At 38.9% G+C, this 22750-nt stretch overlaps 1 protein-coding gene across 3 annotated transcripts in view; it reads left to right on the top strand.

Moving 5' to 3' along the window:
- Window positions 1-3964: 3964 nt before the first annotated feature.
- Window positions 3965-22750, top strand: part of SSR1 (signal sequence receptor subunit 1) — a 38698-nt gene continuing 19912 nt past the window's right edge. For 2 of the 3 annotated variants that reach the window (XM_021696919.1, XM_021696920.2), the window contains exons 1-7: window positions 3965-4125; window positions 7086-7198; window positions 10679-10766; window positions 12211-12473; window positions 14312-14388; window positions 15590-15668; window positions 17099-17192. In XM_021696919.1, the coding sequence (XP_021552594.1) occupies window positions 4047-4125; window positions 7086-7198; window positions 10679-10766; window positions 12211-12473; window positions 14312-14388; window positions 15590-15668; window positions 17099-17192 (793 nt within the window). In that variant the 5' untranslated portion in view covers window positions 3965-4046. The remainder of the gene's footprint in view (window positions 4126-7085; window positions 7199-10678; window positions 10767-12210; window positions 12474-14311; window positions 14389-15589; window positions 15669-17098; window positions 17193-22750) is intronic. The other variant, XM_044917331.1, reaches the window with a different exon arrangement.

Below are 22750 nucleotides of genomic sequence, written 5' to 3'. Positions count from 1 at the left end.
GGAGATGTTTTAGCGGTGAAAATAAAAGCCTAGTTGGAATAGGTGGAGAAGAAAATTGAAGGGTGAGATAGTGAAGTTTTACTGTGTCAGAGAGCAATGAGGCTATTGCTGAAGAGGAACAGGGGCCACAGGGAGTTTTGTTTTTTTAAGATGGGCAACATTACAGTATGTTTGTATGTTGATAGAAACAATGAATTGGAGAAGTAGAAATTTATTATGAGGTAGAGAGGAGAGAGCTATTCTCAGAATCACACGTTTCTGAGCAGGAAATAGGACACGGAGCACAAATGGTGGATGCCCTTTGTGGGCCTATAAACATTTTTTATTGTAACAGAAAGGAAGGCAGAGCCCAAGTGTACAGATGGAGGTAAGTGGCAGGTTTTGTGGACAGCGATCAGGTGACTGTGCTTTTGTCCATCGGTTCTTTTCAAGGAAATCTGAGCTGGGGAGGTCTGTGAATTGCGCAGAAAGAGAACCAGATGGGAAGAATGCCTGGGAGGCTGGGGAGAGAATATAAGCCCTCCTTCTAAGCGAGGAGCCAGGACTCCTTTGAAAGTCTTCCTTATTTTCTGTCTCTTTTTCCTGTAGTGCCCCCTTTCCATGAGGATTTTCTTTCAGAGGTAAAGGATAGCACAAAGAAACCAATTCTTTTCTTCAGCCCTTGCTAGGTGAAAGAACACTTAAGTCTTTGCTTGCATGCAATAAACACACTCTTTTTTTTTTTGATATTTTTTTCATTTCCTATTAAGCCTACAATTAAACTGAGGTCGCAAATTTGTGGAGAAAACATGTCACTTGTAGCAATACAACGACATCAACAAATATTTTCCGAGTTACCATGGAGAGTACTCTTCTGTAACACTGACTCAAAGGCACAAAGATCCCCGGCCTCCAGATGTTTCCAGACAGGACACATAATCAACTATATATATTGTGTGAGAAAGTAACAAGTGCCATAGAAGGAAGGGAATAGAGAGTGTGGGGGAGGGAAGGTTGGAGAGTTGTGATTTTAAATTAGGCAGTGAAGGTAAGTCCCACTAACAAGATAACAGTTGAGCAAAAGTTTAAGGGGCACGAGGAAGTTCCTCAGCTATGTGGTAATCTGGAGGAATATAACAGAACAAAAACTGGTGCTTAATGATCCCATTTGCCAACGACGCTGAGGGGAACTCTTAAATAATCAGAGGAAGAGATGGCTCTGCTTCTACAGATTCCAAGGGAATAAAATGACAAAAGTGGAAAATCAACTGTAGATCTGCCTGAGCCATATAAAGGAGAATAACCGGATGTGGTATATTCCTGGAAAACGAGTATCTCTAGAGAGATAGGTGCAGAGGTGAGAGAGAGGGAGAGCATGGGGAAATATTTGGAAAGACCTAAATAAATTAGATTTTTTTTTTTACAGATTTTATTTTTTAAGTAATCTCTACCCCCAACATGGGGCTCAAACTCACAACCCCGAGATCAAGAGTCACATGCTCTACTGACTAAGCCAGCCAGGTGCTTAGTGGATAGATAGATTCTTAATTCCATGAATCAAGGACTGGAACCAACTAAGGGGGAGAGCTCTGGGTGGGCACCAAGAGAAAGCTGCTTATTATAGGGAGAATGTAGATCATCATAATACAAGGTTTGTGAGCACCCAGATCAGGGTGAGTATTTTACTTCCCTGATCCACAGGCAACTACTTTTTATTTTTATACCAACTGCACAGTCACATATGTTTGTTTTCTGGTTGCACGTTTTTATTTTCCCTAAATTCTGCACCTCAGTCACATCCAGAGTAGGCACATTTTATTTGTCCCTGATGAGCATTTAGCAGCTGGTTATCTAAAATTCAAGTCCCAAATAAAATCCATTAGTAATCATTTGATACCTGGTGTGGCAGTCCCAGTTTAAGCCTAAACTGGATTATCCTTACTGGTTCAGGCTATGTCTAAAGATGTTCTGAGAACTGGGGAGACGGACCTACTAGGAATCTCATTTTGATTATAATGAGAATCCTCCCCACTGGAAGTCAATCCTCTGAAGGGGAAGGAGTCAGTGAGATATCCTTGGTCCAGAAAGGAGAGAAGAGGTGATATTGAGCACTGTATAACATCTATTTTCTGTTACACGGTTCACACTTCCTGGTGTGAGGAGACTGCCGCAAGTTAAATAGAAGGACGCGTTCTTTTTTTGATATCAGGAAGCCTGATATCAGACATCAGGAACTCAGAAAAGGCCTGATTTGAAACTCACGAAATAGAAAGTTGGGGAGGGATAGTCTTCCCTTGCCAGTAGAGTACTCGCCAAGGTTCAGCCACAAAGTCGTGGCCGTGGCCTTGGTCGCTTTAGCACAACGTGGCCCACAGAAATGGAGGCAGCAGCAGAGTGGCTGCCCCAGCCATGTTAAAAAACCAAAACTGAACCGAGTAAATTCAAAGATCTACTTGGCTTTATTGTGATTCATGAATTGGACAGCATCCCATCTAGCACGTAGAGGGCAGGTCCAAGGAGGAGTTGTTCAAAATGGAAAGTTTTTATAGGAAGGAGGGTGGGGCAAGAAGTTACTAGCAAAAGAAAAGAAAGGATTGTTTCAGGCACAGTCACCTGCCCCTGAGCGGGAAGGACAGGCTGCCTTGTTAGGTTGATTACCTTGCCTTCTTTTGGAGGTTGGAGAAGGGCCCATGTGACAAGATTCCTTATTGATGCTGATCAGAAAATTCCCGACTGACTGGTTAAGACTCCGTTTCTGGGGGAAGCTGAAACTGCAGTTACGTTGTGTATCAAGTACAGATTTGGTGATCTGGCCTAAGTGATGCCATTTTGGACCTGTGAGTTTTCTTCTTAACAGCGACAGTGGCAGTGACATTGGTGGCCCGGTGGTGTGGCATGGACCAGAGTTGGTTCAGCCCAGCACTGTCAGGCTGTGATTTTAGCAGACAGAATTAGTGACAACAGCAGCCACACGCTTCTTATACAGGGTCCCCAGGCCAGTGAGGCCTCGAGCAGAGCCAGTGCAGGAACAGAACAGCAGATGGCTCAGGCCATGGAGGAGGTACTGGAACCAGACTGCCAGGATCTGCCTTTGACTAGCCTTTAAGCCTTTAACCTTTCTGTGTCTGTTTTCTTCTCAGTAAATAATATCCAGCTCATAGGGATTTTTAGAGATTATATAAATTATACATGAAAGCACAGCTCTAAGAGATAGTGATTCACAAAAGTAAGCATGCAATCAAGGTTAGTTTATTTGTTTCATCATCCGTATGATATCTCACACCGGTCCAGCCCAATAGTACTTGGTATTCACACCGTTTAATGGCATGAAATACCAGAGTGTTGGTAGCAACCTAAAGTCCAACTAGAAGAGAAGGAAAGTGAAGGACACTGAACAGCCATTGTTGCCTCTATTATATATTTGCCAAATGTTTACAATATGCCAGGCACCGTTCCAGACGATTTATAATTCTGGAATGTCAAGAATTTAAGCATTCACTATTTAACTATGGGTGAGGGTGTGGGCAGATAGGAGCCAAAGTTTTCCACTGTCCATTTTTTAGGCTTTTTGCGTTTTTTGAACAAATATATATTACAAAACATTGTTGCTTTTCAGTGCCACACACGGGTAGTTCATGTCCCTTCTATCACTATTAGTTAAAATTATACAAAGACTACCGCGCCGGGGCACCAGGCGGATCGTCATTCAAATAAAGGAAACTACTTACGACGCTAATTAATTGGGACCTAAGGACGAGCAGGGCGGGGCGAGCAACAAACTGCAGGTGGCCAGCCCGCGACTACTGGCGGAGGCGGACTTTCGCTGGCAGAGTCGGAAGCCCCGGGCAGCCGGTCACGTGACTCCCGGGGCTGCCCGCGCTCCCCACCACTCCGAGCCAAGAAGACACGTTGGCGGCGTTCCTCGGGTAGAAGAGGGGGCGTGGCAAGGGCCCGTGCGTGGTGCGTGCCCCGCCCCCTCCCGGAGCCCGGATGAAGAGTAACGCCATTACCGCCGGAGCCGCGGAGAGCAGTGGCGGGCGGTGACTGGACACCGGACCGGTCGCGCCATGAGAGTCCTCTCCCGCCTGCTTCTGCTTCTCTTGCTCGTGTTCCCCGCTACCCTCTTGCTCCGCAGCGGCCCTGGAGGTGAGGCGAAGGGGGTGGGCGGCGGGTCTTGGCCGGGAAGGAGACGCCAGCGACAGCCAAGTTTGAAGCTGGAGGCGGCAGCGGCTCCTGGGTCCAGCGTCCGTCCCGCCAGCCTCTCCCCACCCCTTCCCCGTCCCACGACTTGTAGTAGGGGGGTCCCAGCGCGCGCGGGCCGAACCCCGCTGGGGCCTCTGCCCCTTCCACGCGGAGCGCGGGGTAGTGCCGGGCGACCTTGCTTGGTGACCGCCCCTAGCCTTGGGTTTCTTCCCTGTCCCGGGACCCGCGCCTGCAGCTGTGGCCGGAGTTGGTGGGTCCTCGGCTTGGGGAAGAGGGCGAGGGGGCAGTGGGCACAGCTGCACCCTGAGCGCGCTGCAGCCCGTTGTATTTCTTCTGGCCGCCTCCGCTCCACCCCCATCCGCTCTGGGCTGACGTGTCTTTAGCTTCCACGTTGGGAGTCTTTCTTCATTCATTTGCTGAAACCCGTGGTTTCTACACACTTAAACTCTTAGAGCATCTCCGCCCCCCGACCCCCTTTCTGGTCATCTCCCTGTTTATCAGCACCTGACCCCTGTGTGTTACCAGGAGTCTTCATTTCAGAAAAACTCCGCATCTTCGCCTTCATTGTCCACCTCTACTCCCAGGCCGACTGAGGAATCCTGCCTGTTACTTGAGCCCTCGTTTTTCTTCTTCCTTTTTTCTATAACTGTTTTTTTGTTTTGTGGAAGCATCGCATTGCCCTGGGGGGGGGGGGGGGATCGAATTCGACATTATACGCGTATTTCGGTTTATTCTTTTCCAACAGTTAATCTGGTGTGAAAATACCAGAACATTAAAGGTGTGGAAACTTGTCTTTTTGCCCTGGTTCTATTATGAACTTCAGTTTTCTAATCTGTAAAAGTCTGACTAAACGATCACTAGAATTCCTTTCATTCTGTAAGTTTAAGCAAGCTGTGTGGCAAAACGAATGATAGTGACAGGTATCCACGAGTGCTTTTGCAAAGAAAAGTGAAGTGAGACTGGTTTCTTTTTAGTGGATAGAAAACCAAGTGAGAGAATTAACCAGACCTGTTAATGAATTCATTTGCAGGTTTAAAGAGGGATTCTTTTCCTTTATGAGTTGCTTGTTGGTTTGTTTTTATTTGGCTTTTTAAAGGAAATTTGATAGTTGTACTTTTTAGAATCCAGAATATGTTTTTCAGGTTTGAAAACATTTTCTTTTTTAAGGAAAAAAAAGAAAAAAGAAACCTGAATTGTATCTAAACCTAACTGGATATCTTTAAACATTTTTTTGTGAGGAATGGTCTTTCTTTCAAAGGATATTTTTTCTTAATTTTCCAATTGAGAATTGCTAGACTTTTTAGGCACAAAATTGTTACTGGTTAATATTAATACCTACTGAAATGTAGGGTGAAAAGCCATTGTACATATTTAGTCTTGAAATTTAAGTCCAACTTAAAATTATGTCGGGATAGGTATTTTTTTTTATTGGTTTTAGAAAATGACTTGTAAATTATGAATGCACTATCTTTGTTCAGCAAACAGTAGAAGCTGTTTTTTAGTTCATAATGTGTGGTTTAGTGTTCTTTAATGTTTTACATAAATCTTAGCCGGTAAAAACTCAAGGAAGTGGAAAAGGCTTAAAATGCAGAGTCCTTAACATATACTGTTTTTCCTGGGTATTTCAGCATGTACACATGCTTCCTTTCCCACATTTTTTCCCCTCCTGAATTGCCACATCATCATTCTTTCTGAGAAATGTTGGAAGAGTCACTAGAACTTTGAAATTTCTTTTGAGTGTCTTGCCTGAGATTTAATATGACTTATTTAGAGAACTTTTGCCTATAAAATTATAATTTCTTGGCCTTACAGTTATGCTTAATTTTTTTTTTAAAGATTTATTTATTTGACAGAGAGACAGCGAGAGAGAGAACACAAGTGGGGGGAGTGGGAGAGGGAGAAGCAGGCTTCCCGTGGAGCAGGGAGCCTGATGCAGGGCACGATCCCAGGACCCCGGGATCACGACCTGAGCCGAAGGCAGATGCTCAACGACTGAGACACCCAGGCGCCTCAGTTATGCTTAATTTTTAAGTGTAGGGGAAATAAAGTACTTAAAACATGTTTGAAGCCATATGCAAAAATAGATGCATGCTTTCAATGCTATCAACCCTGAAGTTGCCGGTATAGTTTTTATTTTACCAGATGTGCTTTATGCAAGCTAGTTTTTACCGTGGATGCCGTATAAATATTTGTTCCTTGGACTTACATGCTATCAAGTTCTAAGAGTTGGAGCTGTTGTCAACTTTAATAAATATTTCTTGCCTAGTTATTGGGGTTGCTATTTTCTCAATTTTGCTAATTCTCAATTTGAGAAGGGATTTTTTTTGTTTGTATGGTTAATAATAGGATTAAATTTTGGAGCTGCTTTTATTTTTTTATAAGATTTTATTTATTGACAGCACGCACATGTGCACACAAGCGGGTGGAGGGGCAGAGGGAGTGGGAGAAGTAGGCTCCCCTTGGAGCAAGGAGCCCAATGGGGCGGTGGAGGGGGGGTGATGTGGGGCTTGACCCCAGGACCCTAGGACCATGACTGAGCTGAAAGCAGACTCCCAACCGACTGAGCCACCCACGCACCCCTGGAGTGTCTTAGTTTTAAAACAAACTTCAAGTTTTTTATTTGAGCTTCAAGGCATCTTTAGTTTCAGCAGTTCATTTTCCCAACAATTAAGTGCTTTTGAAAATTAAAAAGCATTTCCCATTAAAGTTAACATACTGTTGGTAAGACTGTCGATAAGATAAAATCATGAATATTCTAGATGCATTGTAATTTGGTATCTTTCAAGGGAACTGGGAAATTGAATTACTCCAAGGGGAAAAATGTATTGCCTATACCTGGGACTAAAAAAGCACTGGTATGCCAGGGGTAAAGGTTAACTGCTTGTTTTGTATTTTATTGTTAGGCTCATTAGCTACAGCTCAGGATCTTACAGAAGATGAAGAAACGGTGGAAGATTCAATAATTGAAGATGAAGATGATGAAGCAGAGGTGGAAGAAGATGAACCTACAGATTTGGTTAGTGTTCTATACAATGTAATTCATGTTCATATCATTTCTAGAATTTATCCTTTTTTTTTTTTTAAGATTTTATTTATTTGACAGAGAGGGAGAGCACAAGCAGGGGGAGTGGCGGGCAGAGGGAGAGGGAGAAGCAGACTCCCCGCTAAGCAGGGAGCCTGATGCGGGCCTCGATCCCAGGACCCTGGGATCATGACCTTAGCTAAAGACAGACTCTTAACCAACTGAGCCACCCAGGCACCCCTAGAATTCATCTTTTTATAGACAAATTTGATTTTCCAGGTTTGTTACTGTGATCAGTGGATTGAAATTGGGAGAAAGGGGGCAGTGATTGAGGATGGATCGTGGTATTTTCTTGCACATGGAGGGAGACATGAAACAGAACAATTAAAGATCATATGGACATGAGTCTAAGAGGGTACAAAGTGGGAATGGCACTGGATCAGTGTTGATAGATTTGGGATGCATGCTACTTAGCTTTTTGACTTGAGTAGCTTCTCTCTCTGGATCTTTTTTTCCTTCATTCAGTAAGCAAATATTTACTGGGTCCCTACTATGTGCTAGGCACTTTTCCCAGTGCTGGAGTAAACAAACCAGGTATTTGGTCTGATGGAGTTTCTGTTCTTGGGGCAATATATATGTGTTTTGGTGGCAGGAAGTGAGGAGCAGGCAGTAAACAGTATATAAAATGTGTCCTGTGAAGAGGAAGGGGCTTAGAGAAGATCTCTTAAAAGTCCAGTTCTGAAATTTTTACTATGAAATTACAGTAAAACAGTAAGAATGTTGGGCTAGAATCAAGATCATTTCAGCATGCTTCTAGCTAGTTTTATTTCCTCTCTTGGACTATAATTTATCCTGCACAAATTTTTAAACTCCAGAATCAACCCTCTTCACAGACTTAGCAACACATTGCCTTCAGTGTCAGAAAACGAAGGCCATCAAGTGTGAACTCTATCAAATTTCTACTTCTGAATATATTATTCACTCATCCTTTCTACATTTTCTCCTTTAAAAATAGCTGTCTTTACTCTTTCTAAGGCTAGCCCTACCACCTGTGTTCTTGTCCTCATCTCGTCCTGTGGGATTTTATATTATTCTTTCCTTCTGTAACTTCATTGTTCCTTCTCAGTGACTTGATTCTGTTAAGTTATGCATGTGCTTATAATATGCCACTTCCTTATTCCTCCACTTTAAGTTGCTACATATTTTCTTTTCTTTACCAGCACATATCTTAAAAAGAGTAAGCTCTCCCACTCTACTTACTTCACATTTATACTGTGGTCTGGTCCGAGGTAGTTAGTAAAACTGTTCTTGCTAAGTCACCACTGACCTAATTGTGAAATTCCTGGCCTGTTTTTCATTGTTAACCTGTTCGAACTCGAACTCTTGTCAGCATTTGCAGAGTACCCCTTCCTTGAGTCTCTTCATGTTGGCTTCTGTCCCCCACCCCTTTAGTTTCCTCTGCCCAGCTGCTGCTGCTTGGTCTCTACTACCTTCTCTCCCTCTGCTTGGCTCTTTAATGTTGATGAAACCCGTGGTTTCAACCAGCACCACCTTTTACCGATGACCTTCAGATCTTGTCTCTAGCTGTTTACCTTACTGAACTCCATACCTTTATTTCCAGCTCTCTGCCGGATAGCACCATCCGGATACTCCATTCATACCTGAAATTTTATATCTTCAAAATGGAATTCAGCTTTTACCGTCCATCCCACCTCCATAAAATATTTTCTGTTTTGATATGGCTCTAGTGATTCAAGCTCTTGCCTTACGACTTCCATTTCTTTTTATCCCACAACCCATTAATCGAATCTTCGGGGTGATTTTTCTTAACCGTTTCTCAAGTATACTCTTTCCTCCTTATTACAGCTTATGGTTCCTGCCTTCTTGTCTCTGGCCTCTTCCTATTTGTGGGTCTCTTCTCAAAAGTAGAAATTCACTAACTCTTACTAAATGAAGGGTATCATTAAGGGTACTTAACATATAACATCAAACGATTGCACAGTCATCGAACAAATGTCTGAGTGTCTTCTCTTGAGTGTATGAGCTGGGTGTGAAGAATTTTTAAAGTATAAGACAGTCTTTGCCCGTGAGAAGTCTGTCTATTGGGAGAGAGAGTGTTTTACATAAGTGAGAAAAGCGAAATGCCAATAAACAGTGGTGCCCTTAAGCATCTCAATTTATTAAAGACCTGAACACTTCAAGTGTATGAATATCTCTCATTCCTAAATGATAATCCTCATTGATGCCTATAGAAGTGCTGCACTGAGGATTAAAATTTTTTTTTAAATTTTTTTAAAGGTAATTTTTTTTAAAGATTTTATTTATTTATTTGACAGAATGAGTGGGGGAAAGGGGCAGAGGGAGAGGGAGAAGCAGGCTCCCCACTGAGCAGGGAGCCAGATGTGGGTCTTGATCCCAGGACCCTGGGATCATGACCTGAGCCGAAGGCAGACGCTTAACCAACTGAGCCACCCAGGCACCCTGAGGATTAAAATTTTAAATTAAAATTTGTTCACATTTTGTAACAACTTCATTGAGATATAATTTACATATCATACTGTTAACCTGTTTTAAACATGTAATTCAACAATCCATAGTAAAGGTACCAAGTTGAGCAACTCTGAATTTTAGGACCTTTCCATCATCCCAATATGATCCTGCTCACTTTTTTTTTTAAACCACTTCTTGCAAGTTGTGTGACATCTTCTCACAGGAAAATTGTTCTGTTAATTGGGATAGAAATCTTTTGGGGTGATGACAATGGGCACTAGAACAGAAGTTGGCAAAATGGCTACAGGCTAAGTCTAGTTGTCCTTATAATTCAACATATTGTCTGTGGCTGCTTTCATACTGACACCTCAGAGTTGAGTAGTTGCCAGAGGGACCCCATGGTTCCCAAAGCCAAAAATATTTGATATCTGGGTCCTTGGGTTGGTGCTGCTTTCAGAGTATTGTTTCCTTCACACTAGTGGGAGGATGGCGGGCAGGAAGACTAAGTTTGAGACTTTTTCCTGTGAGGTACTATTCCTGGCATTTAAACTAAGGGGGAAAATAAATACTATTTGTTTTAACTGCGAATTAAATGTTCCTTTGAAAGACACTGTTTTTAAACTTTTTTCAGACTTGACAGATAAAGTTTACCAACCATGCTCTAGAACCTTACAGTTCCAAAATGTGGCTTGAGTACCTGTAGCCTTGGCATTTCCTGGGTGCTTTTAGAAATACAGAATTTCAGGCTTTCCCTAGAACTGTATCAGAGCTGCATAAAATCCCCAGGGGATTAGTACGCATATTATTCTTTGAGACGCACCACTCTGAAAGTTCTGTGTTAACTGATGAGATACACTGAAATTCATACCGCTACTAATCCCAGCAAAGTCTTGGAGAAGAAGTATTTTGTCCCAAATCTAGTGAAGTCATTATTTTTAAATGATGTATTTTCCTCCATAATTATCTTTCTAATGTTTTTGTTAGGCTGAAGATAAAGAGGAAGAAGATGTATCTGGTGAACCTGAAGCTTCACCAAGTGCAGATACAACTATCCTGTTTGTGAAAGGAGAAGGTAATAGAGAAATGTTAGTTTTAACTCAGACATAGGAATTTTTCAAATGACAAGCTCACTTTTTTGGGGAAGCATTAGTAATGCTTAAGATCTTTATTCATCTTCCTCTTTCTTACATTACAAGTATGGTATAAATACGTATTTCAAAAAAATCCTCTTATATGTGTGATTACCCATATCCATAAGGTAGTATTCCTGGCATTTAAACTAAGGGGGAAATTAAATACTATCTATTTTAATTAGAAGTTAAATGTTCTTTTGGAAGAAACTGTTTTAAAACTTCTTTCAAATTGCCACAGTAAACTGACTCATAATTTGAGTGTAAATATTCGTGAAATATTAAATCTGTATGATTAGGCCTGGATTAGAGCTTAGTTTCATTAAAAGAAAATATGATGCCTTATATTTATGGAGAGCTATAAACAAACACTGTTCTCAATATTTTGTGTGCATTCATTTAATCTTAACAGAAACCGTCTGAGGATAGTTACTGTTAAACTGAGGTTTAGAGAGGTGAAGAACATGTCCAGGGTTACTCATTTGGTAAATAGATTTTGAAGACGGACCCAGATGTGTCTGTCCCAAAGCCTCTGCTAAACTGGGTGAAACTCAGCTCTGTAGGCCACATGTAATTATAGAAGACTTTTCTTTTTGAAGTTATTAATTATCTTTGTCTTCTCAAGTTTTGTTTTATTCCCACATATATTGGAATTTTATGCCTACAAAAAGTATGATTTGATTAAGAGATTTTCCCTCCTTTTTTTTATAGCTTCCTCATTGGGTTGTACCTTCAAATTTGTGTTTTGACTGATTGCTTGAAGTGGTATGGGTTACCTCATTAATTTTTTTCTTTTTTTTAAAGATTTTATTTATTTATTTGACAGAGACAGCAAGAGAGGGAACACAGCAGGGGGGGTGGGAGAGGAAGAAGCAGGCTTCTCACTGAGCAGGGCTACCTGAGCCTAAGGCAGACGCTTAACGACTGAGCCACCTGGGCGCCCCTAATTTTTTTTTTTTTCAATACTTTAACAGATGCTATGATTTTTAGGTGGACCTCTTAGACTTACCTTTCTGTCATTCTTATCTGCACAGATAACAGATATAAGTTGGAAGTGACTTCAAGACAAGTAGTCCCACTGCAAGATAATCTTACTGCTAAAAGTACACAACTCTTTCTTAGACCACACAGCGTGGAAGTATATAGTCTAACATTGAGATGCTCCGTTCAGTTCTGAAGTTAGAATGCTAGAGTACAGACGGGTTTCAGTTTATACACCAACTGTAATCAGTTACTAGTTGGTAACTGGAGTGCACTACTGAGAAAGATTCTGAAACCAAGTCCGCTTGTAGAAAAGGGTACCCAAATCCTTAGTAATGTCTATTTATTTTGTGTGCTTTGAACATTTTGTAATCTTCTGGTTTCTTTTTTTTGTTTGTTTCTTAGATTTTCCAGCTAATAACATTGTGAAGTTCCTAGTAGGCTTTACAAACAAGGGTACAGAAGATTTTATTGTTGAATCCTTAGATGCCTCATTCCGTTATCCTCAGGACTACCAGTTTTATATCCAGAATTTCACAGCTCTTCCTCTGAACACTGTAGTACCACCCCAGAGACAGGCAACTTTTGAATATTCCTTCATTCCTGCAGAGCCCATGGGTGGACGACCCTTTGGTCTAGTCATCAATCTGAACTACAAAGATTTGAATGTAAGGCCCTCTAAACCTTCTTTTTTTTTCCTTAAGTTAGATGAGGACAATTACATTGTTTGATGAATAGTCTTGTATTTATTCATTCAAGTGCCTATTTATGGTTGGAACTGTGATGGGCAACAGGGAGGCAAAAATAAGTTGCATGTATTTGTCTTCAGGTCTAGAATCCAGTGGGGCAGATAGATACAAACAGGTGATATTCCAGCATAAGTGATACATACTAGAGATGAGTGTTAGGGGCTGTAGTAGGAAAGTGGATGTGACTTGAGCTTGAGCCTAAAAGAACAGTAAGCCACACAGTGGAGTCTATTGCTTATTAAGATGTTAAAATATATAGAGTAGTTTGTTTTGTACCTCCATTCATTGCTTGCATTTTGCCCATTTTACTGCTTTTATTTGTAAGTTTTAAGGGCTTTCTGTACTGTTTTTCCATCATTTTATATGCTCGTAGATAAAAATATAATCAGATATTTTTAGGATAGAGCAGTGAGGTTTATGGTTTATGAGAACCAAATAGTCTAATATAAGCTTTGTTGTCTTGTGGTTTTTAATATATATATATATATATTATTCATTCATATATATATATATGAATATATATTATTGAATATATATTGAATATATATTGAATAATATTCATATATTGAATATATGTGAATATATATTATTCATTCATATACATATATGAATGAGAGAAGCCCACTAGAATTTTACTGCTGGGAGTTGACCTGTAGGTGCCCACTATTACATCCTTCAGATGAGAACACATCTAAACCATTTCCTTTTCAAAGTTTTCAGAGAAGGAAATTTCATCCTCTTTTGGACGCTTACTCAACCTTTTCTTCATGTAGTGTCAACATGTTTACTTATGTTAAGATAAATTTCTCATGCTGCAATTAAGTTTTTTTTTTTTAATTAGTGGGAAGAGTTTTTCATCCTTCAAAGTATATTAATCTTCCTCAACTTTATAGTTAAGCAGTTTGAATGGTTACATATTTTGTCTTGTTTTCAAGCAGAATTAAACTTAATCCAACAGACACATGTGCAGTTTTAGTACCATTTTGAATGTTAATTTGTATCATCAGTGTATTCTGATTCCTGGAATTATCATTGGAGGAATGCAGGTGCAAAGATTTTGAAGTAAACCTTACATAATTATAGTTTAGCAATAAGTGACAGTTTTGAGAAGTGCTGCCTTAGTGTGAAGCATCAAACACTGGAAACAGCTATCTGTGTATTGTCCCAGTGATTCTTATATTTGAAAACTGAAGCTGTGTTGAACTGACAAAATTATTCCAAGACCGCAACAGAAAAATATTTTGGTACTGAAAATTGCGTTTATTGTAAATTGATTTCCCAATCCATTGTGAATTTAGAACATGGATTTGACTTCTGTTCAAGTGTAGTTCTTAAATCTGCTACTGCAGCTGCTACTATATATATTTTCATGCTCTTCCCCTTTTTTTGGAGGATTATACACAACAGAAGTTATGGCTTCTAATTTATGGGTGTTCTGTGGGCTTTGCTTCTTTCTGTGCATTTACCCCTTTTTATTTTACTTCCCTGGTTTCTCACACATTTCCCCTTCCCTGCCCTCACGAAAGCAGAGGACAACTTTAGCAAAGTTGGAGGCATTTTTTATTTTGTGGAAGAAAGTAATATTATAATGTTGAGTCTCTGACTTTGAGTGAGTGTAATTACATGTGACTTTTTGAGTCTTACCTAAGTGATGAGAAAGCTGTTTTTTATCTGTTAGGGTAATGGTTTTAAGAAATCTTAAAATCTTTTATTTTTTTCAATGCTGTTGACATTTTTGTGATTTATTTTATTAATAGGGCAATGTATTCCAAGATGCTGTCTTCAATCAAACAGTTACGATTATTGAAAGAGAGGATGGTTTAGATGGAGAAACGTAAGTGAAATCTGCAATATGTAGATCTTGATCTCACAGGGCAGGCCTGGAAGGCTTACTCCTGTCAACATTTGTTTTAATAGTGAAAATGGACCAGACTGTAGATTTTTGTGAAATCCTTTCTATATAAATCCATATTTTAGGTGGTTTTTATAACTATTAATAGTGAGTTAGGAAAGATAATGGGAAATGACAAAAATTGTTTTAAAAAGATAGTTGGGCGCGCCTGGGTGGCTCAGTCGTTAAGTGTCTGCCTTTGGCTCAGGTCATGATCCCCGGGTCCTGGGATCAAGCCCCACATCGGGCTCCCTGCTCAGCGGGAAGCCTGCTTATCCCTTTCCCACTCCCCCTGCTTGTGTTCCCTCTCTCGCTGTGTCTCTCTCTGTCAAATAAATAAATAAAATCTTTAAAAAAAAAATAAAAAGATAGTTAGCTTTCTGAATGTCCCCTCTTTTCTAAATTCTTTTCTACCTCATGCTCATGAGCTGATCACCAGCGTCATCTAAGTTATATACCTCTTCAGTTGCTATTAAAAATATAAACTAGATGTTATCTTAAAAACTGTGTTCTTGGTGAATGAGGATGAGTCATTTGTCACTGTATACCTATATGTAATTGACCAAAAGCAATTTTTAAGTCAAATTATGCAAAATATAATATTTGTGGGAGATAAAACTTAGTGCAATTATTTTAACTGAGCTTGAGTGTAATAAATTATAAGGAAATTTTATTCATTTTAGATCATATAATTGCTTTTTTTGACTAATTGTTCTTAAAGTAAATCTGTGAAACTTACTATCTAGATTTAAGTTGAATATAAAATATTTTCTTCCTTTGTCCCCCAGGTTATTTGGAAAGCGTATATCGTGTTAGAATTATAGTTGTAGGGGCACTTGGGTGGCTCAGATGGTTAAGCGTCTGCCTTCGGCTCAGGTCATGATCCCAGAGTCCTGGGATCGAGCCCCACATCGGGCTCCTGGCTCGGCGGGGAGCCTGCTTCTCTCTCTCCCTCTGCCTCTCTCCCTGCTCATGCTTTCTCTCTCTCTCTCTCTGTCTCAAATGAATAAAGAAAATCTTTAAAAAAATTATAGTTGTGATTATAGCTATGGTATTGTTTGAGTTAGAGCAGAATTACAATTTTAATTAGTTGTGGTGTTTCTTATGAATTAAAGCCAGTTTGTTTTTTCTCCTTTTATATCAGAATCTTTATGTATATGTTCCTTGCTGGTCTTGGGCTCTTGGTTGTTGTTGGCCTTCACCAACTCCTGGAATCTAGAAAGGTAATTCTAGATGAATGACTCTTAGCCATACTTCAAAAGTTGTTACCATGCTAAGTATAATCTAGTTATTTGTGGCTTCTTGCTCTCAACTGTGGGCTTGTGTATTTATACATTTGTTATACCTTTTTAAAATAAAACCTGAAGATGAAACCTTGGATATGTGACTTGGATCTGTTCAGACTTCCATACACAAATGCATTTAGGGTCTTTTGGCTACACCCTCCAGAATGATCTTTACTTCTATATTGTAATTCTAAATCATGCTAGAATTTTTATTCCTTAAACTCAGACATAAGATTTCATTGTTCTATTTACTATACTTTTTCATGGATATGTTATTCAACCTAGAAGCAACACAGCTTTTATATTTGCTTTAATACTCTTAACTCTAGGGATAATTTCCAGTTAGCAGTTAAATGAGTCTTTTCATTTGAAAAAGAAAGAATAAATTTGGCTGTATTCTATCAAACTTCTGCTTTCTTGTAAGGGTAGTAAAATGGAAACACTGAAGCACCTGTTATAATCATGGTTTCTCTTTCACTGTATCTTTATCTCCCTGTCCTCCCTGCAAAAAAAAAAAACGGAACAACCCATATTATTCCTCTCAATGGAAAGTATAACAAGATTTGTGTCAAATTTTTATTAAGTACTTGCTCTTTAAAAGAGAAATACTTAGTGCTCAAGTGTTAATTTCCATAACTTACTTTACCTCATTCTCGTAATAGCATTTTTGCTATAGATTTATGTATTAGGTATAATGACATCTTCAGTTTTTGTTTTTTTATTTGAATGAAGCCATTTTTAGTTACTTTTCGTGTATTCAGAGCCCAGTTTTTGGACTGTATACCTAATACTCTTACGTAAATGATTAGGTTTGTTGTTTAAGAGCAAGATTAAGGAAGGAATTGAATCATTTTCTTCCTAGCGGTTTTGCTGCATATACTCCAGGGACAGAGTTTGAGGTTGTTAGCTTAAATGAGATTTAAAATTTTTGTTTTATCTATGCCAACAGTGCAGAAATCTACCTGCCTGCATGCGGTGTTTCAGTAATTATCTTGAATTTTGTTGGATGTTAAGATAAATTTATTCTTTGATTTGATTCCCAAAGGGAAAGAAAATCATTATATAAATAGAAGTTCTTAGTTGGTCCACCAGCCCACCGACCTATGAATTTTTTATAGCAAAGGAAAAGGCCTTTAAAACCTGAAAATGAATCATTGTGAAGATTTATTCCTTATCATTTATTCTTTATAATTGGTGTTAGGCATGATTTTCTCTCTCTAATTAATAAAATATTTAAGTAGGAATATGTTTTGAAGAGGACGTATTTGTTTAAGATATTTAAATTAGGTAGCTTAATATGCTTTTTTAATTTTATAGTGAACATTATAATAGAACTCCTTTAAAATAATGTTTTTATGCTCTCTTAGCGCAAGAGACCCATACAGAAGGTAGAGATGGGTACATCAAGTCAGAATGATGTTGACATGAGTTGGATTCCTCAGGAAACTTTGAATCAGATCAGTAAGTACTCTTATAAACTTGGCTGGAAAATTTTTCCCTTAAATGGAAATCAAATTAAGTATTTTAGATATAAAAATGCTTGGTCAATGCTACTTAACACTCATCTTCTCCATTACTTCTGTAGAATCTAGTGTAATATTAATAAACACTTTAAAATTTTATTCTGAGTAGTATTTTTATGCTTTAATTTAGAATGCTTCCAGATCTGCAGTTTTATATACAAATGTGTGAATTCTCTATATTCCTAATCTTTTCCTGTCTCTTTTTTTCTGTTGCTTCAGTGCAGAGTAGAAGAGGTGAGGCAATTAATTTTTTTAATGGTGTTTGCTATATATAGTACTGGATTTTGTATAGCATATGAATACTTTACAGTAAGTTTAATGAGTAATGGAACAGTTTCCTAGCACTGTATTTATTAGAAAAACTACTAACTACCCACTGTAGTTTCAAAGAATAAACCTAAGACATTGCCTCGTGGTTTACCTAACATATATTTTAGTTTCATCATGTATGAGATTAGCTAAAATATTAATCTTTACGAAAGAATGTACTTAGTGCTCAAGTGTTAATTTCCATAACTTACTTTACCTCATTCTCATAATAGCATTTTTGCTATAGATTTATGTATTAGGTATAAGGACATCTCCAGTTTTTCTTTTTTCTTCCAATTGTAAATGGACTATTTTGTTTTGTTTTAAGATTTATTTACTTTAGAGAGCCAGCAAGCAAGCTAGTGCGGGGAAGGGCAGAGGGAAACAGAATCTCAAGCAGACTCCGTGCTGAGTGTGGAGCCTGATGTGGGGCTTGATCTCAGGATCCGGAGATCTTGACCTGAGCTGAAACCAAGAGTCGGTTACTCAACTGACTGTGCCACCCAGGGGCCCCGTAAATGGACTTTTTAGAAACATTTATTGTAAGAGTAGTATGACCTCATATTACAAACATTAATAAATAGTACAGAAGTGGAAAAGATCACCACCTGGCTCCACTAATTTCATTTTCTATAAATAATAGGTGTTTGTTATTCTAAGTATTTTCTGTACATTTACCAGCACATATGTCTGTTGTTTGTGAATATTTTGTACACATGGCATCGTGCTGCATATGCTGTTCTACCTCCCAAGTTTTCATGTCTTGGATTTTTTTTTTATGATAGTGACTTATTTACCTCATTTTTTAAATGGATAGTATTCCTCTATATAAATGTGTCGTGATAAGTTAAACCTATTCTGTATTGAAGGATGCTTATTATTTCCAGTTTTTCATTCTTAAAACTATAATGAATGTTTTTATATAAATATTTATGGGATAATTTCTTATTTTTTAATTGAGATAATTGACATATAATATGAGATTCAGATGTACAGTGTAATGATTCAGTATTTGTATATATAGTGAAATCATCACTACAGTAAGTCTAATTAACCATCTGTTACCACACAGTTAAAAATCTTTTATTTTTTTTTTTTAAGATTTATTTATTTACTTGAGTGCGTGCACACAAGCAGGGGGAGCGGCAGAGGGAGAGGGAGAAGCAGACTCCCTGCTGAGCAGGGTGCCCAACACGGGGCTTGATCACAGGATTCTGGGATCATGACCTGAGCCAAAGGCAGATACTTAACCGACTGGGCCACCTGGATACCCCAAATCTTTTTTTTTCTTGTAACAACTTTTAAGATCTGCTCTCTTTGCAGACTTTCAAATATACAGTACAGTATTAAAAACTATAGACATCATGATATCCATTCACCCCCATGACTTAGTTATTTTATAGCTGGAAGTTTGTACCTTTTGACCTCCTCCTCCCCTTTCACCCACCCCCCTACCTGGGATACATAATTCCTTAAAAGTAAAATAGGTCTGGGGCACCTGGGTGGCTCAGTTGTTAAGCTGCCTTCGGCTCAGGTCATGATCCCAGGGTCCTGGGATCGAGCCCCTCATCGGGCTCCCTGCTCCGCGGGAAGCCTGCTCCTCCCTCTCCCACTCCCCCTGCTTGTGTTTCCTCTCTCGCTGTGTCTCTCTCTGTCAAATAAATAAATAAAATCTTTTTTAAAAAAAAGTAAAATAGGTCTAAGGTTATGTACATTTTTATTTTTATTTTTGTGAAGAGTCCTATTTCCCTTCCAAAAGATAGTTTATGTTCTCAGCAATGTACAATATTGCCTAATTCTTTTCCACTCTCACCAGTCTTTCTCAAGTATTAAGTATTACCAAATGTTTTAATTTGGCGGTATGGTACAAAATGTTGTCTTTCATTTACAATTAAGAATAAGGTTTGGCGGGGCGCCTGGGTGGCTCAGTCGTTAAGCGTCTGCCTTCGGCTCAGGTCATGATCCCAGGGTCCTGGGATCAAGCCCCGCATAGGGCTCTCTGCTTGGCCGGGAGCCTGCTTCTCCCTCTCCCACTCCCCCTGCTTGTGTTCCCTCTCTAGCTGTCTGTCTCTCTCTCTCTGTCAAATAAATAAAATAAAATCTTTAAAAAAAAAAAAAAGAATAAGGTTTGGCTTCTTTACACATATATATTGGCCACTTAGTATCTTTCTTGTGAATGGGCTGTTCATGTCCTTTCCAGGGTTACAAAGTGAATTGTTTTCATTATCATTTTCAGGGAGCTTTCTCTATTGAAACATAATTATGGTGTGGTAGTTCCTTTATTAAAAGTGGGTACAAAGCAATAACAGCATAGGAGGGGCCTTCTTCCTGTAGGAGAGAGTAGGGGAGTCATTGATAAAAGTTGACTTTTGACCAGAGTCTTGAGAAGTTAGGTGCGAAGGAATCTTCAGAGTTTTATGTGCTGTGCTAAGGACTTGGCTTTCCTTCTTGGTAAAAGGCAGCTATCAGTACTTTGAAGCAGAGAAATAACAAATTTCTATTTTTAAAAGAAATTATCATAGTTGTGTGTTGTATGGTTTAGCAAGCAGGAGCTTCTAGAAGTAGGGATACCAGTTAGATGATTTCAATAAAACATCTGAGAAATCCTTAGGGCCTAAGCTAAAGCAGTAGTGACGCGGAGGAAAAGAAACTAGAAAGGTATTTCAGAATTGGAGCAGATTGGGCTTTGGGTAACTTTTTGGATGTTCGAAGGAGGAAGGAGGGAAAAATAATTTTGAGTTTTAGGCATCTGGATGGAAGATGATCCCATTACTGTTAGGGAATATAGGAAGAGTAGCACACATGCATGAGGGGAGAGGAATTGGAACTAGATCTGTTGATCATAAGGAGCCCAGATAAGGATGTCCAGTAAGCATTCGAAAATTGTATTTAGAGCAGAGGTGAAACAGGATTTGGAGACATTGATGGGGGCACCTGGCTGGCTCAGCCTGTGGAGTGTGCAACTCTTGATCTCGGGGTTGTAAGTTCGAGCCCTGCTTGGGTGTAGAGATTACTTAAAAATAGAATTAAATTAACAGATTTGGAGACATTGGGACATACAGCGTAGGTGGTAGCTGAGATCCCGTGAAATCATTTACTGTAAAATTTAAATAAATCCTTAAATAATTTTTTCTCTTTAAGGACAAGTTTTCCATATTATCCTGATATTCCTCATAGCAAAATATGGAATTGGGTTGTAGGGTAGACTGTGGTCTCTTTATAATGCATCAAAATTATTTATGCAGTCTGGGGCACCTGGGTGGCTCAGTTGGTTAAGCAACTGCCTTCAGCTCAGGTCATGATCCTGGAGTCCCGGGATCGAGTCCCACATCGGGCTCCCTGTTCGGCACGGGGTCCGCTTCTCCCTCTGACCTTCCCCCCTCTCATGCTCTCTCTCTCTCTTTCTCTAATAAATAAATTTTTTTAAAAAACTTAAAAAAATTATGCAGCCTGGTATGTTTAAAATAAAGGTTCTTCAAAAATAATTAAATTTTAAATGTCTTATACAGAATTGGTTGAAACTTTGAAAAGCATTAAAAGTCACAGTTAAAAAGTAAAGTCACTCTAAGCTGTGGAGCCACCCCTCCCAAAGAATTCCTACATGACAAATAGATTGTGGGCGGGGGGGTGGTTTTATAGTATCTTTCTCCCTGACATTGTTGTTCATGAACTTTAAAGCTGAGAATTACTACACTTACAGAGTGTTTGTATTTATGATTGTATTTTCATCGCCAAGTGTCAAGTATTTAGTCTGTCATAACACTGTGCTAGGTTCTGAGTGGGTATAATGAAAAGAATATTAGTGTTTTTTCGGGAGTTTACATTTCTACCTGAGGAAGATAAAGCACATTTATGAAATATTTGAGTAATCAGAGATGGTATGTGATATGTGATAGAGTGAATAATACGGACAACTTCTGAATTAGGAAAGGGGACCGTATTAAAATCTAGGGAGGCCTTGTTGAAGGGAAGAATTGAACTTCTGTTGAGTGCCTGCTTGTACCGGGCATTCTCCCTCTGCAAGGTGTGAGGTGCTGTCTTTATTTACTGATGAGAAATTGCTAATGAGGAAATAACTTGCTAAGATTCACAGCTGGATTGTCTCATTCTGAAGCCCATTTGCTTTCCCAGGAAAACTTAAGACTCAAAGATGGATAGAGTTAAAGTCACTAAATGCTTTTTAATGGTACTTGCCGTTCTTGCTCAAAATCTGATTTTGTTTTAGGACCATGTCTTACCACCAAATACAGTTGTATTATTCCTTTTTCCATTTACATGAAACCCCTCATTTTGAAGAAACTTCATAAACAACAGTAAAGTTTCTAAACAGCATTGAGATAATCTGATTTTCCAATTAAGGTGATAAAAGTTTTTATCAAATTCAGGGTTTTGATGCATTGCTCTCTACAGGCTTTTTGAGAGGCATGTTATTTATAAATTGTTACTGGAATTTGAAAATAGCTGGAAGGCAGATAACACTCTCATACATAATCAGTCCTTTCTCACCATTACTACTTTTAGCAAAGCCTCGGAGCTAAGAGGTCGTAGTTGGAGCCTCATCCTGTGAAATCAAAGGAGTCCTGAGTCCATTTCAGAAATTGGGGGCACAATGAGAGACTCTTAATGATAGAAAACAAACTGAGGGTTGATGGAGGGAGGTGGGTGGGGGGTGGGCATTAAGGAGGGCACTTGTGATGAGCAGTGGGTGTTGTATGTAAGTAATGAATCACTGAAATCTACTCCAGAAACCAGGATTGCACTGTATGTTAACTACCTAAAATTTAAATTAAAAAAAAAAAATTTTAACTTGAATAAAATAAATTTTTTAAAATTGGGGGCATAGAAGTTGAGGAAGAAGGGTGTGAAAAAATACATGTGATTAGTAGAAATTTGATTATTTGCCCTTTTTTTTTTTTTTTAAAGTAATCTCTACACCCAACGTGGGGCTCAAACTCACAATCCTGTTATCAAGAGTCCCATGCTCTTCTAACTCAGCCAGCCAGGCACTCTTGATTATTTGCTCTTTTAGAGTGTAGATTTTTTTTACAGTGACATGCTACTTCTAAAAAAAATTTCAATTTACAAGGAAATAACTCTTTCCTGACAGAAATAACATCACATTTAAAGACTAATGACTTATTTTATTTATTAATAAATAATCATGTTGAAATTTCTTCAGTGGTTTCA

The sequence above is a fragment of the Neomonachus schauinslandi genome, chromosome 8, assembly GCF_002201575.2.
Source record: "Neomonachus schauinslandi chromosome 8, ASM220157v2, whole genome shotgun sequence".
In the NCBI taxonomy this organism is placed as follows: domain Eukaryota; kingdom Metazoa; phylum Chordata; class Mammalia; order Carnivora; family Phocidae; genus Neomonachus; species Neomonachus schauinslandi.
This window is presented reverse-complemented; position numbering and strand designations above follow the sequence as displayed.